Consider the following 15,147-nt stretch of genomic DNA (forward strand, 5'->3'; position numbering starts at 1 on the left):
TATGTTTTTTTCTTTCAAAGTATGACATCATCATATAATGCATATAAATATTAGAAACACAGATGGGGAACAAAACTATCTAGATGATGTTTTGGAGTAACAACATATTGCATATTGACACTGCTATGTATTGGCTTATTGATTTAACGTTAGTAGCGGTTCTTTACATGTGATAAATGCTCTTCGGTCGCTGTTACCAAGGAAAAGGACGCTCCGGCGTGGACAAACCGCTTTGGGACACTGTCGTTAAGAAGTCACGGGTAATTATAAAACAATCAAATAAATGATGCTATGCACCAAGAATCACTTTCAGAATTGAAAATAATCTGAACCAATATAAAGAAATCTAACAGAGCACCAGTTTATAAGTCATCTATCCGGTTTTACCGATATTTTTGTTTCTCTCGCGCTGCCGTGTTCTCCCGTTGCCCCGGCTACCAGAAGCGCGCCGTCCCGAACGATATGGCGGCGAGCTGGAGCAGCAACAGCGGGGAGGCTGTTTATCGCTCTCGCGATGCCATTAAAAACTTAAAAATACGGTAATCACGCCCGTTAGCTTCCTATCGAGAAAAGACGGGTTCTTATGAAAAAAATACGTTACGACTTCACTCTTCTAGAGCCCACGCTAATTTAATAACTAGCCTGCTAGTCTGCTAACCGTTGTGCAAGTTCTGTTAGACATATGTTTTCGTAATGTATCTGATCAACAAGAAACGCAAACTCTTCTTTGACTGTCTACAATAATATTTACTTAATCGATTGTCACTGGAAAATAATTCAAAGGAAAAATATAAATTGTGTTGAATCGTTGTCACAGGTTTGTCAATTAACTAGCTCAGCAATGGGTACTGTCGTCACATTTGCATTAGAAATAATTTATTAATTTAGTTACTTCTTACACTTCTTTATGCTTTCATGACATATTCTGGTTTTGTGCTGCCTAGTGAATAATGTGAACAAAGATATCAAATTCCTTTAATGTGTAACATTAACCTCCTGAGTCCCGGGCTTTTGTTTGGTGTGCATGTTTTATTTTCGTTAGCTATTTTGGATTAGTAGGACCTCATAATCATAAAAACCAAACATTATTTTTTTGAACAATTAATAGTTTTAAACTAAAAATGATGTCCATATATGAGGACGTAAGGTCTCAGGAGGTTAAGCCGTTGGTGAAGTACTAGGTTTACATTTACTGCTGGGCAGAGTATGGCTTCGACTGGCTTTTTAAAACCGTTTAATGCCTTACTGATGACGCCAAAGACCGGGGATTTAATGGCTGCTCTAATCTGTGTGCTGTTGGGGTGACAGAGCGCGCATCCAGCGGGTGACGTCCGCCGCAGCCTTATCCCGGCAGCTCCAAGAGCAGCAGGCGTCGGCGCAGCACGAGAGGGCTGGGATCGAGCTGGACACGCTGGGCAGCCAGCCCACACCAGGTACCCTGCTGCTCACAGCACCCCTTGTATCTGAATTAGAGTTTAGATTCTCTGCCCGAGCCCAGACCCGACCCGACCCGGATCTTCGGGCCGGGCCCGGGCCGGGCCATGATCAAGCATTTGTGTGTGTTTTTTTTTTTTTAAATCATTACTTAATTAGCCTAATTGGGTGGAGAGCTATGCCATAATTATAAATGTAGCTCCCTCCCGTAAGACACGAGCACAAGAGTCCTTTGTATTTAACTGAGCCGACGGTTTATTCGAAAGACAGTGGCTTCGTTATTATCACCATCATGGCAGACGTGAGAACTAAATACAGATACGGAAACACAAAATCAAGCACATTTACTTACAATATTAGCTAACAAACATTGAAATTCAAATGAAATATAAACATAAATAACAATAAAGACAGCTTAGAGAATTCATATACAGTTAACACGAACCTCAGTTAGCATTTACATTTACATGGCTAAATACAACAAACTTAACTAAAACTTAATTAACACATACCTCGTTGGCTGCTTACGGAAGGATTTAACCTTTTTCTTAACCCTTTACTTAAAGTTCGATGCCGAGCACACAAACTGGTTCCAGCAGCAAGCGAACTGGATAAGTGAAAACGTGCTTTTCTTCTAAACGTGTCTCAAAAATCCATTCTGAATAAACAAACAATGCAGTTTACATGCTTCGTCCTTGTTGCATTTTTCATTAAGATAAATCTAAACTAATTTCTGTAGTTCAAACAACTTAGAATCGTAGTTGAGAACGTCTGTTACAACGGCTCACGTATTAAAAAATAGTCGGGTTTAAATCGGGCTCGGGCTCATAATTACAGTTAATGTGTCGGACCGGGTCGGGCTCGGACACAAGGTGCACGGGCTCGGGTAGGGTCGGGTTTAATTTTTTGGGCCCGATCTAAGCTCTAATCTGAATCACCACCATTTTGCCTGGAAATAAATACGTGAACACCTTACCATCTCACCTAAATGTGCTTGTTGATTATCCCCTTTGCTAAACTCTGGGCACGAATATGGAAGTGGTACACCTTTGCTGCTATATCAGCCACCACTCATCTGGGAAGGATTTCCGCTAGATTTTGGAGTGTGGTTGTGTGAATTTGAGCCCATTAAGCCACAAGAGCATCAGTAAGGTTGGGTACTGATGTCGAATGAGCAGGTGGCATTCCAATTAAACCCAAATGTGTTCAGTGGGATTGAGGTTGGGGTTCTGTGCAGGACTGTCAAGTTCTTCCACACCAAGCTCTCCAAACCATGGATTTATCGACACAGGGGTACACACACTGATGCTGGAACAGGAAAAGGCCTTCCCCAAACTGCTGTCACAAAGTTGGAAGAAATAATTGTTAAAAAATGCCTTTGTAACAGAGATACACTAATTATGTTGGTCGATACAGCGACAATTGGCTGTTGGCTAAACAGTTAGAATAATGTCTGCTGTAGAATTATTTTAATGTTTGTGAAACTGACATTAGAAATGCATTTTGCAAGCATCGCTCTGCTAAAATTTCATGAGTAGGATCTACTAATAAATATTTTAACGCAACAAATTTGATTGCTCACCTTAATTCAATTCAGTTCAATTCAAATAACTTTATTTGTCCCCGAGGGGCAATTAAAGAAAGCGAGATAGTGAAGTGTATGAAGAGTTTCTGAAAAAACAAATCCGTTCCAGTAAAGAGGGTTGCTGTATTGCCGAATAACACTAGTCTGTCAGTAACGCAAGCGTTTGATGACAAAAGAACATTCAGTGGAGACAGTGCGAAATCCAAATGTATTACCTGTATCTAAATTACAGGGTTTATCACACTTGATAGTTAGCCCTTCTCTGTTATAAATATGTAAGATGTATACAGTTATAAAATATAATGCTCTGGGACTGTTGTTGATTGCCAGGATTGGTGTTTTCTTCCCAAAAATAATTATTTTTTATACTTTTATACTTTTATGTTTTTGGAATGTAATTTATTTCTTTAATTTATTTGGGTGGAGTGTCCCTTTGAACTTATTGAAACAGAACCTCCCAAACAATCAGTATCAGTGTTAGTTTTTGAATATGTGTATGTACTGTATGCTAACAAATTAAGATTACTCTTCACTGCCAATAAGGAATCTCGACCAAATCATGAAAAACACCAAACAATTCTGTCCCCTCCACCAAACTTTACATTTGGCACTCAGGCAGGTAGTGCTCTGGCATCCGCCAAACCCAGATTCGTCCGTCAGACTGCCAGATAGCGAAGTGTGCTTCATCACTCCAGAGAACACATTTCCACCGCTCCGCAGTCTAATGGTGACATGTGTTATTCTGGTTGAGCCAACGCTTGGGTTGAACATAGCAATGGTAGGGTTGTGTACAGCTCCTAATGGACAGTTCTCTAGCTGACAATGCTTCCTATAGCTAGTGTCTCAACCAAGTAAGGATGAATTTGACGTACCATACGTTTCAGTGCTCCGCGGTGCTGCTCGGCCAGCTTGTGTGCCCTACAGGCTGATTTATATTTCTGTGTGGAATCCATGCCATTGGTATGCAGTAGGTTGGGCGTGGCTGAGTACCCTACACTGCAAGCTGACACACACCTTCGCAAATATGTAACTACAGGTGTCAGGCTACAGAATAGGATACAAGGCTACATGGCTACCGACGGCATAGGTTCTACGCAAACGTATAAATGAGCCTTGCCTCTTTGTTGCTCCTAGATGCTTCCACTCTACAATAACAGCTAAAAGTTGACAGAGGCAGGTCTAGCGACAGAAATTTGATGAGCTGTTTTGTTGCATCTTATGACGGTGCTGAGCTCTTCACTATAACCCGTTCTTCTAGCAGTGTTGGTTTATGACTGTGTGCTTCATTTTGTTCACCTATTAGACGTATTGAACAGTAGTAAACCATGTGTAATGTGTTTCAGCTGGAGATGATCAGGAGGAACTTGTTGTGTCCTGGCAAGAGAAGTTATTCAGTCAGGTAGGGGATACACATGTTTGTTCATATACTGGACACACAGAAATTTAATATGCATACACATTATAATCTACTTATCAATATACATTAAATAGTCCTATTATTATTAATAGGATGTCCTTTTGAATTTATAAATCCCTGCACCCAGCGTCAGATTCTATATAAATCTATGACTTTTGTGTGTGCAGTTTGAGGTGGACCTGTATCAGACAGAGTCTGTGTGTGTGAGCCCATTGGACCGTCAGTATCACAATGACGTCGTGGCCTTGGAGCGGGCTGGGGGCAGGCGCAATCGCCGGATCTTCACCTACACAGACCACGATCGCTTCACCAATTTGGAGGAAGTGAGTATTTCCCCTCCCACCCCTATTGCTCCTTCATTGTTTTAAATGTTCTAAATTGATCATTTACTGGTGTGCATTTGATTTCTTTTTTACTGGTTGTTTATGAGCATTAAAAACAGTGTAGATATTCCTTTATTTGAAAAATACTGATCTTTTTAGATTACAGCATATAGCAGTTCACCCTGGAAAAAGCTAGTTTTAGTTGCATGTTTCATTAAATGTGATCATATGATTAATGAAACACTATACTGTAACATTACATATTTTGGCTTGTATTGAATTAATGTTGACAGTTACTGTTGAGAATGGCAACATTCTGTGTAATGTATGATTGTTGATTTTTGACATTATACTTTGTACAACATTAGCAGTATGCGAGCTGATTACAGCATTCTATAAACATGTCAGAATCAAACAGAATGTTTTTGGTTTCAGAGTTTGACACAACAATTAGAATAACTGCCCATTAAATCTATGTGTGTACATATGACAGGAATTTTCTCAGAGCCTGGTTATCCCAAGCAAGTCTATCCCAACCTTCTTGGCAGAGAGGATGGCCAATATGAGGCACAGGAGGCACGAGAGGCGCCAGCTGTGAGTTACAGTCCTTAATCATTTTGTTCTTTATTGTTTTTTTGTTTGGTCAGAATGATGCCAAATTTGGCAGAAGAATTTGCAGCGATCCCCAAATGTCCCTGAAATGGGGTTAAGATTCCAAAGCCCAGGCTTCAGTCATCCCAGGTTTCTGTGGAGAGATTGCATTGCTTAGCTGCTCATTCAGTCTAGCAGAACTTGAGTAAAGCTGCAGGGTAGTGAATGAGTGAATCTTGAGGTGTAGGGCTGCTGCAGACAGACCAACATACCAAGATAGAAAGGCTGCTTTATGCTAAGGGGGTAATTATGTTCATTAGCTTCCCCTATCAGTATTTTTTTACTTTCATTTTTTACTTTCATTATATCTAAATCTTCATGTGGTTAAGTACATTGAGCAGTTCTGAATAAACTGAACTAGCTTCTGTTTCCTGAATATGAGTATGTTCCCAGGATTTTTTTTCAGAATTCTTAATGTCCAAGTACCCAACGTCCCAAAGAACTGGGGAACCCTGGTTTAGGCCAAATGTTTACATTAAACTAGGCTAAAACTTTCAAAGTCAATGTTTGACAACATGCCAGTTATTACCATACATTTCCTGCGTGAAGACAATTAGGCTATCTACTTTATTCCCGTAAGAGGTGACGTCAAAATAATAACTGAGATTTTATTTTAGCCTTTATTTACTATATCAGATTTACAGTGGATCAAAAGTTTACATAGACCGAGTTGTATGTCTTTAAACCATGTGGAAGATTCCTGAAAAGTCTTTAGCCCTTAACTCTGTGTCTTCCCATAATGTGACACTTACACCATGTCTGATGGAGTGAGAAGGAGCACACGCTTTCTCCTATGTCCTTGCTGTCAGACGCCTGTTTCTTTTTAGTGAACGTCCTGCAGGCATCGTCTTTGATGTAGCCGGAAGCAGAGTGCTGTTCGCTCCATTTCCCCAGGTGCTGTAGGTGCCCACTTGACAGAGTTGGGTAATTCAGGTCCAGAGAGTAAAAGTCCAGAGTGGGATTTTATTTCAACCCACAAGTTGAGCATAAAGAGTCACAGTCACAGAGTACTCAGCTGGTTAGTACAAACCTCAACCCTTTCCCAACATCCAGGTCTTTTATGGCAGAAGGTATTGCATTCGGTGGTATGGATAATGTTGCTATCATTGAGAACCTACAGCAGGACTTTGATTAAGGATTTGCTGACTTGAAGACTCCACTGGTACCACGTTTCAGCTATTTACATACTCCTTTTCATTTGATGTTCACAACGCTTCCAGCACACTTCAGATGGAGCTTGTACATTTGCGGCGTAGCATTGACCTCAAAGCAAAGCAAGGAGGAACAGATGATTGGACAATCACTGGTTTTATTTTAGTGATCCTTATTGTGCCTTTTTGTGGGTTTCTATCATTAAGGGAAGGCTATATACCCAAGTCTCAGCTGATCACCTGGGAACCATCGGAGGAGTTTGTGAGGAACAGCCATGTCATCAGTACACCCATGCAAACTATGCACATCATGGCGGATCTGGGTCCAGTTGGGCAGTGAGTAACGTTCTGGATTTTGAGGTGTTTATCTGAAGGTGCCGCTGCATCCCAACCTGGCCCAACTGCGTCTTGGCAGGCTGGGTAAGAGGGAGAATGAACATGTACTGTGTACTGTGAGAGTCGACGGCAGCGGCGTCATCACTGTCAAACCAGACTTCAACAACACAAAGGGACCCTACCGGTAGGTGACCGCCGCCAAACCTTTGGGTGCTGACCATCAAATAACATTTAATTATTTCATTAATAATTATTATTAAATAACATTTAAATGGTACAAGTATGCACAAACCCACAACTTTAAACAGGTGTCAGAGACATTTGATCCTACATATCTTATTCCAGAGATTGTTTTTAGAGAAAATGATGCCGTTTTAAAAATGTGTGGTAGGTGTTTTTTTTTTTTTGAGTATTATGATTGCTCGGATTCCGGCTCAGGGTGGAGACCAAAGGGGAGAAACGCGAAGTGTGGCACCTCACTCTGGAGAACGCGTCGGCCCCCATCAGCCAGGAGGAGAGGTCGAGGGAGCAGCACGTCTACAGCGATGTAAATGCAGGCCTGTCGCGTTCACGCAGCCTCACGTCACGTGACCCGAGTCTCCATAGGTCCCCAAGAACATCTGTGCTTTTACGTGTCATTTGGTCTGTTGACATTTCATGAAGTTTCTTGTCTTTAGCTCTACATTCGTCACAAAGACTACCTTGATAGCCTAGTTGGCCAAGACTTCGAAATGGTATGTGTCCTCTTTGTAGTGACTGATGTACTGAATTGCCATATTTGAAATGATCCATTCATCCATCTTCCAGCTTCATATTGTAGCCAGGGTTATGGAGGAAGCCTGGTTTCACTTAATACATTAGTTCATCTTTTATACCACTTGTCCCATTTAATTCTATGGGTTGCTTTCACCTAATTTTCACTCTGTGACTCTAGGGGTCACTCATAACAGTTTGTAAAACTCCAAGGTGGATAACAGAAATGCAGTACTATTGTTTCACTGTTCAGAAGTCTATAAATCATATGGATTTTAATCCAGAAATTTAGGCGTTCAACCCAACCTGGTCCCCATACTGTCCCTTGTCAGTAAAAAGCATTTAACGCGTGGTATCTTCACATTTTCCATACCAATATTGTAACATTGAATAGTAGTATATTTTACCAGAACATAAAAGGCACTTATACTTGTACAAATGTCATAAAAGTATCATTATTATACAAAAAGATAACAAACATTTGAAGTACTTGTTGCAATCCCATAAGACTACTGCTCATAAATAATTATTCAAAAAACAATTCTTCCCTCTCACAAGCAATTTGTTCCTGTCATTATGCAATATTAACATACCTATTATTCTGTTCTTATTCTTCTTATATTAATTGTGTAGATGTCAGACTTTCAAAGATAACAGTAGTGCCGTTTTATTTAACGGAATTTCTCCTCATTTGCATCATCTGCTTGTGCCTCCCTCAGCCTCCCCCGGGGATTCTTCGCCTGCTGGTGAATGGAGAGATCGGTAACTTCAGCAAATGGCAGACTTTCATTTAAAAAAAAATATATAAAAATGATTTTGTTTAATCTATGAAAGCCATGACAGACCTAGCCATTGGCAGGCCAAGAGTGCCGCTAACTTCAGGCTCTGTCCAATTGCAGTTTCAGCCCAGGGCTACGAGTATGACAACGTCTACATCCATTTCTTCATGGACTTGCCCCGCAGTAAGCGAGGATTCACCTTTGTGAGACGTGACACAGGCCACAACAACTTGCCACAAATTATGATTGGAAGTACAGAAGTGGCATGACCGTATATATGGAAGCATCTGTTTACTTAACTATTGTTATCCTTGGGTGGGAAGGAAGTAAAACTCTTTGGATATTTTTGAATAAAACTCAAGAACTGCCTTGTGGTTATGCCAGCCAGACTGTCTTTCAGATTGTTTGAAGAATTTGTGCATGGTGTGATGTGCACTGCTGTTAATCCCTTTTGCCCTGCCTAGACTGGTCGAGTTTGCCTCTCCAGTCCTTTTCTGGAGTCACGCAGACCTGCCGCACACGCACCCTGGGCACGGTGAGGAACGGGAGGGGCTGCTCTTATTTCTGTTTGTCATGTGAAAAGCAGGGCGTTGGCTAAGGATCGAACGGTCTCCTTTGGGCTTGGCAGGAGAACGTCGCCTTCTTCTCTTACCCGTTCAGCTTTGAGGCGTTTTTCAGGAAAGAGGATGAGACAGAAGGTGAGCTCAGAGCAATTTGCTGTTAAATATACAGTGCCCGTCGAAAGTTTAGACACACCAAGCCACCTACAAAGCGATAGTGTTGCATCGCATGACCTGGCCACCTGACCTAGACTAGAAATGGTTTTGGAGGAGTTTGACCAGGGAGTGGAGGAAAAGCAGCCAATGAGAGGACCTCCTTCAGGACGGCTGGAAAAGCATCCCAGGAGGCCACCTCATAGAACTGGGATAGAGGAGACAGTCGGGTCAGCCAGTCCCTGTGGCAATTGGGGTTAAGGGCCTTGGTCAAGGGCCCAGTGGTGGGATCACTCTGCCCAATCAAGAATTCAAACCGGTAACCTGAGTCACAACCCACAGAGCTGCAGTCACCCATCGCCCCCCCCCCGCAAATATTTTTTTTTCGTTTGATACTTTTTGGTCCGTGCGTAATTCCATACATGTTGTTTTATAGCTTTATAATTACAGTGGAAACCGCTTATAGTGTATCTGGGTGAAATTTGATCAGCATAAGTGGATGATCATTATACCTGATTTTTTCTTCTTCTTTATGTCTCAGACAAATTACCATCTAATTGACATTTGTATATTTATTACATGAACACAGCGTCGCTATGTAATTTTACTGACAATTTCAAAATACAGTACAGCTGTTTCAAACTATTTTCAAATTACAGTACTGTCCAGTTTAAATTACGGAACGGTGTATTATTCAAACCCGCTATAATACAGTAAATATTCTTCAATTCAATTTTATTTACACAGCACATTTTCACAATGTTACATTGTATCAAAGCGCTTATTGTAGTTTCACTGCTGCATCTTGGAGGCTCGTTTTTGGTGGTTTATTATAAGCTATATTACTTTATTACTTTATTATGTCATGTTTTCCATGCACGCAGCATTAGCCTCGGGTAGTTAGCCAGAAGTGAACTGGTTACCACAAGGCAAAGTAGGACAATCAAAGTAAAGTACAAAAAAAAAAGTTCGACCACAGTTTGAATTTTTTTCCATATGTTGTCATGTATAAAAAGACTCAAAATGAACAGTATAAGCGGACTACTTGAGTACTATAAGCAAATTATTTAAACAGTATTTGTACAGTAATGATTCTGTCCCAAGCTTTCTGATCCATATGAGGTTGATCACTATAACCCTGATCACTGTATTGTAAAATGTAGAGAATATTACAAGTTAACCTTTGGGTAAGTGTGTCCAAATTTTTGACTAGCATGCTGTATGGTGTAAGCTGACAGGTGGACCCTGTGTAATATTGGTATATAATGTATGCAGAATTATTAGGCAAGTGCTATTCCTGATGATAATTTTCAGAAAAACCTAGGCAGGGCGATAAAAGTTAATTCATAATTCACAAAAGTAAATTTGTTTAGAGAGAAAATGTTACACTTGATTATTAGTGTGCAGAATCATTAGGCAAATGGAAAGTTAGTGGATTTTCTCACTTCACCATCCACAGAAATAATAAAGAAGTTCATTGAATCTGTATTACATTTACATTTACATTTACATTTACAGCATTTGGCAGACGCCCTTAGCCAGAGCGACTTGCATAAGTGCTTTAAGACTCCACAATGAATTTTCCCGATACTAGCTCAGTAAAAACCAAGGCTATGAATACCATCGATCTAATACTCTGTTGGAAAAGTGCTTTTTATGTATAAATGTATGTATTAAATTTATATAAATCTGTATATAAAGAATTATTTCTGTAATGTTCACTTTATGAAGTTTAATGTCCTGTATAACTGTTTTTCTGTTCAATAACCATCATGAGCCTTTTAGCCATTGAACCCGTGAAGTTTTTGATTTGATCACATTTTATATTAGCCGAGGCAGCTAGGGCAACCTCCCAGACGCCGCTCTGAGAAGTGAACTGCTCGCCGTCTTGGCAAATCTCACACTCTGTTAAGGCCAAGTAGTTCACAATGAGGTTTAAGCCAGACGATGAAGGGGGCCACATCATTCATTCACCTTTCAAGTCTTTCTTGACCAGCCAGTTTATGGAATGCTTAGATGCATGGGCAGGGACATTGTCCTGCATAAATATCACAACCTTTTGAAAGCTGTATACTCCTCCTTTAGCAGTGTTTAAAGAATGAGTCTTCTCGAAATTGACAGTAGATCTTGGAGTTGATTTTTACACCATCTGTAATGTCGGAATACAGGAAAGTATCCATGGTTTTCTGTGTTACTCCAAAGTACTCAGACCAAATATTTTTAAAATCAGTCCATTCTTAACTGGCAATACATCTGAACTCAAAATATTGTTCTGAAGAGAAGGTACAAGTAAAATACACGGAGCATATATTCACCATGTGTTGTATGTCAGTTGTCAAGGTGGTGATAATCTTTTAAGTAAAAAATGCTTTATTCATAAGGCCTCAGGTACAGACAAAAATAATCTCCCACCACACTTCCTCACTTACTTACGGTCTGCTAAACAGTCACACCCGATATAATTTGGCCTCATGTCCTGAAGTTTTTGTCCTGACTAAATATGAATCTTTAAGTGTATTTCACAGTTCAGATCTTCTTCACCTAATGTGGGCACTTTGTTGTCTGATTGTACCTGTAGTTCTCACTGTAACCACTAGGGGAAGCACTGGTTGACCATGTCCCATTTGTGCCTGCAGGGTCACTCCCCGAATGGCCTGTGCTGTACTTTGAGGTTCTCTCTCTGGATTCCTGGCAGCGCCACAGGACCGAAGGCTACGGTTACCTGGTAATCCCCGCAAGCCCTGGTAAGTCACATCTGCACATCGAAGGCTCCAGAACTGTCAAGGGCCAGCTGTGTGGCATCACCGCGGCCCCGTCCCGTCCGCAGGCTGCCACACCCTGACCTGCAGCACCTGGAGACCCCTGCAGTGTGGCACGCTGGCCGAGCTACGTCGCTTTTTTGTTGGCGGGGCCCTTGAGCTGGAGGATCTCAGCTATGTCCGGGTGCCCGGCACCTTTAAGGTCAGTCAGGCCTTTCACTTTGAGCGCTGCTGGGGAATTCATATGCCGGTAGATCCCTGGTCTTCCATATGCCAGGGAGATTGAGGAGTGCCCGAAAAGTAGTTCAGGGCTTTTCATTTTCTGCTAAGCAATATAACATTTGCAACTACTAATGTGGTTAAGTGCATGGACCATGGAACCGGGGTGGGGGGGCATCATTAAGAATGCAGTTACGACCAATCACAAAATAATTACCTGCAAATCATTTCATGCAAATCAATAACACTTTATTAATAAAATCATGAATTATATCCATGTTTTCTGAATCAAAAGATTATTCAAAAGCAAACAGACAAGTGGACAGGACTTTATTCAGCACCTTGTTCAGATGCATTCCACTCTCCATGGATGAGGGTGATTTATCCTAATTAATGACATTCCACGTTGCACAGCACTATTGAAATGGGATTCTTCACAAATGTAGGATGCGGGAGGATAAGTTTTGAGTTATTCATTGCTAATTTATATCGAAAATTTCTTGTGCAGTGAGCTTAGCTTCTGAAATGAGGTTGAGCAGGCACACTTTACTTTGCCACAAGCTTGCTTCACAGTGGAGCAGCGAGCCTTTACCTCTGCATAGCTTTACCTCTTCTTCCCTCTCCTGCTTTCTAAGGGGGACCGTCTCAGTCGATTTGGTTTCCGCACAGTGACTACAGGAAGCGTGACATTTACCTTGCACTGTATTCAACATGCCAGGTGGGATGCTGTCACTGCTATCAGAATGTAATGGATGCTAACACAGTGCTAACACAGGAATAAATATAATATATCTAAGTTGAAAGTAATTTTCCTGTTGTAGAGCGTTTGTAGATGCCAGTGCATTGAGGAAGAGGAGACAGAGCGTGCTAGATCAGCTGGGAGGCTTCAGCCAACAAGGATCTGTCTACAATGTGCTAGGTGACTTTCTGTCTGCTGTCTGAACATGCAGTCACCTTCAGCTCAGTTCTGTAGAGGAGAATGACTAAGATTTTGCTCATCGTTGGGTATATTTAATACACAACCAAGGGAAACTGTACATTGAATATGGAACCAGCCACCTTTTGTCAACTTACTTGGGTCATTAAGGTTTTTCTGGCGCTGGAGATGAAAATGTCTGCAAATTGTCAGCATTTTTCTGATCCAACTGGCAGGAGTAGCCATATTAACCTCTGTCAGTCAGTGTGATTCATCTTGTGAAAATTCCCTTATTGATAAATTAAGCGAAATTTAGCGAAAGTCCTCACAATAAGCAAATTTCAAATCCAGGTATTTTCATGGATCCTATAATCTATTGAAAGTTCGTTAATTAGATGATAATAAAACACTTCCTGGGATTTCTGTGAAATTTCCGGCTATAACCATATGGTAAGAAAGATAACATGTAGGTGCTAATTTTAGCACTAAATATGTCTTGTGTATTGTGGATCCTACCACAGCAAAACAAGGGAGCTGTTTCAACTGTTTCTGCTGACTTTCTCCTTAATTCCAGCCTCACTTTGACCAGAATCACAATTGCCCTCTTCCTTGTAGAACCGGGAGATATTGTCCTCCTCTGCGTACATTGAAATAGTGTTATTTGAAAAAAAGAAAAAGAAAAATACCCTCAAGTTAATGATGTGAGAATGTGCTGGGCAAGATTGTTTCCTAACATTAGTTTAATGAACTATATTTTATTGTAACATTTCTAACTGTGCTGTTGTGCTCATCCCTCTGTGTGGTCCAGAGGCTTTTCAGAAGGCCAGGAGACGCATGCAGGAGGCCCGGGAGAGCCTTCCCAGAGACCTGATAAACACCAGCTCCCCACTCGCTCCCGAGCCCACCGCATAGCTCCCCTGCTCCATGATCACACCATCCAATCTGTGATCCCCAACTAACATAAGAAGAAGAAACGCTTCCTATCAGCGTTTTTTTTCTTCTTTTTTATACACTGTACGAATCTGAGGATTCTGCTTATAGTACCATCTGGAGATGATTTGCATATGTTTAACATATACAAGCAGTTTTATAGCAATTATGTGTATAGCCATATGTGTGTATAAATACAATGCATAATTGGTACTGATGTTATTGTTTTGGCTGGCTAAGCCAATATGTATTCTTTACATTTCAAATCTTAATGTATTGATTTTAATGTCTTAATAAAATGGTATATGTGGTAAGATTCTGTTGCTGCATATATACCTTCTTGTGAAAAATCTATATATTTGTATGTCTGTCACATTTTGAAAGGCACTAGTGCAGGGGTGGGAAATCTTATCTGTAAAGGGCCCGTGTGTATGTGGGTTTTCGCTACAACTTCCTAATTAGATTACTAATTAGAGGACTGATTGGCTGAAGAGTCCTCACACCTGGGTTTGAACAGCTGACCTACAGGTTATCCCAAAAACCTGCATATACACCAGCCCTTTGCGGATGACATTGCCCACCCCTGCACTAGTGTGTCACACTTCCCGGCTTGGGGGCTGTGATATGGCTTGTGAATGTGTGTATGTACCCCTGCCCAGTACCCTGTGCGGCCTGGAATTGGTGCGCCATGGATTGAGTTAATTATCTATTTACCCATTTAAAAAAAATAAAATAAAGACATTAAATAATTAAATGAGGCTATTAAAATGGCATGGCATATCCTGTTCAACGACTCAATTACAATGAGTAATAATTAAAAATCAAGAAATTGGGGTTTTTCCAAAGGATGTATAATCATTTTACTAAAACGGAAAAACAACTCCTAAGTGCACGTTTTGATTGCAACTTAAAGAGGAATTGCAAACTATGAGGAAATAAAACGGGAAAATCGCAGCTAACAACTCGATGGTGAACGTCTGTCTTCAACGTGGACTGAACGGGGCACCAACATACAGCATTGTTAGATAACAATAGATGATAGTTGGCGTGGTCCCTTAGAAAAAGATACGTGCATATGTCAGCTTAGCATTTCTTAAATATTTAGTTTTAAAAATGATTTCTCCTAATTTATGGTTGCTGCCAATAAACTGAAATTACATCGGAATTTTAAAAATGTATCG

At 40.7% G+C, this 15,147-nt stretch overlaps 1 protein-coding gene across 1 annotated transcript; it reads left to right on the top strand.

Annotated features, from left to right (window-relative positions):
- The first annotated feature begins 87 nt into the window (after nt 1-87).
- Nucleotides 88-14,280, top strand: mks1 (MKS transition zone complex subunit 1). The gene is made up of 19 exons (XM_023819509.2): nt 88-260; nt 442-539; nt 1,309-1,433; nt 4,363-4,418; nt 4,604-4,759; nt 5,253-5,353; nt 6,769-6,897; nt 6,977-7,081; nt 7,336-7,444; nt 7,575-7,631; nt 8,370-8,412; nt 8,550-8,612; nt 8,894-8,964; nt 9,058-9,127; nt 11,779-11,886; nt 11,970-12,103; nt 12,756-12,838; nt 12,942-13,039; nt 13,845-14,280. Exons 1-19 carry the CDS (start codon nt 177-179, stop codon nt 13,946-13,948), a joined length of 1,794 nt encoding a protein of 597 aa, XP_023675277.2. The 5' UTR covers nt 88-176; the 3' UTR covers nt 13,949-14,280.
- The last annotated feature ends 867 nt before the right edge of the window (nt 14,281-15,147 follow it).

Source organism: Paramormyrops kingsleyae, chromosome 18 (genome assembly GCF_048594095.1).
Source record: "Paramormyrops kingsleyae isolate MSU_618 chromosome 18, PKINGS_0.4, whole genome shotgun sequence".
In the NCBI taxonomy this organism is placed as follows: domain Eukaryota; kingdom Metazoa; phylum Chordata; class Actinopteri; order Osteoglossiformes; family Mormyridae; genus Paramormyrops; species Paramormyrops kingsleyae.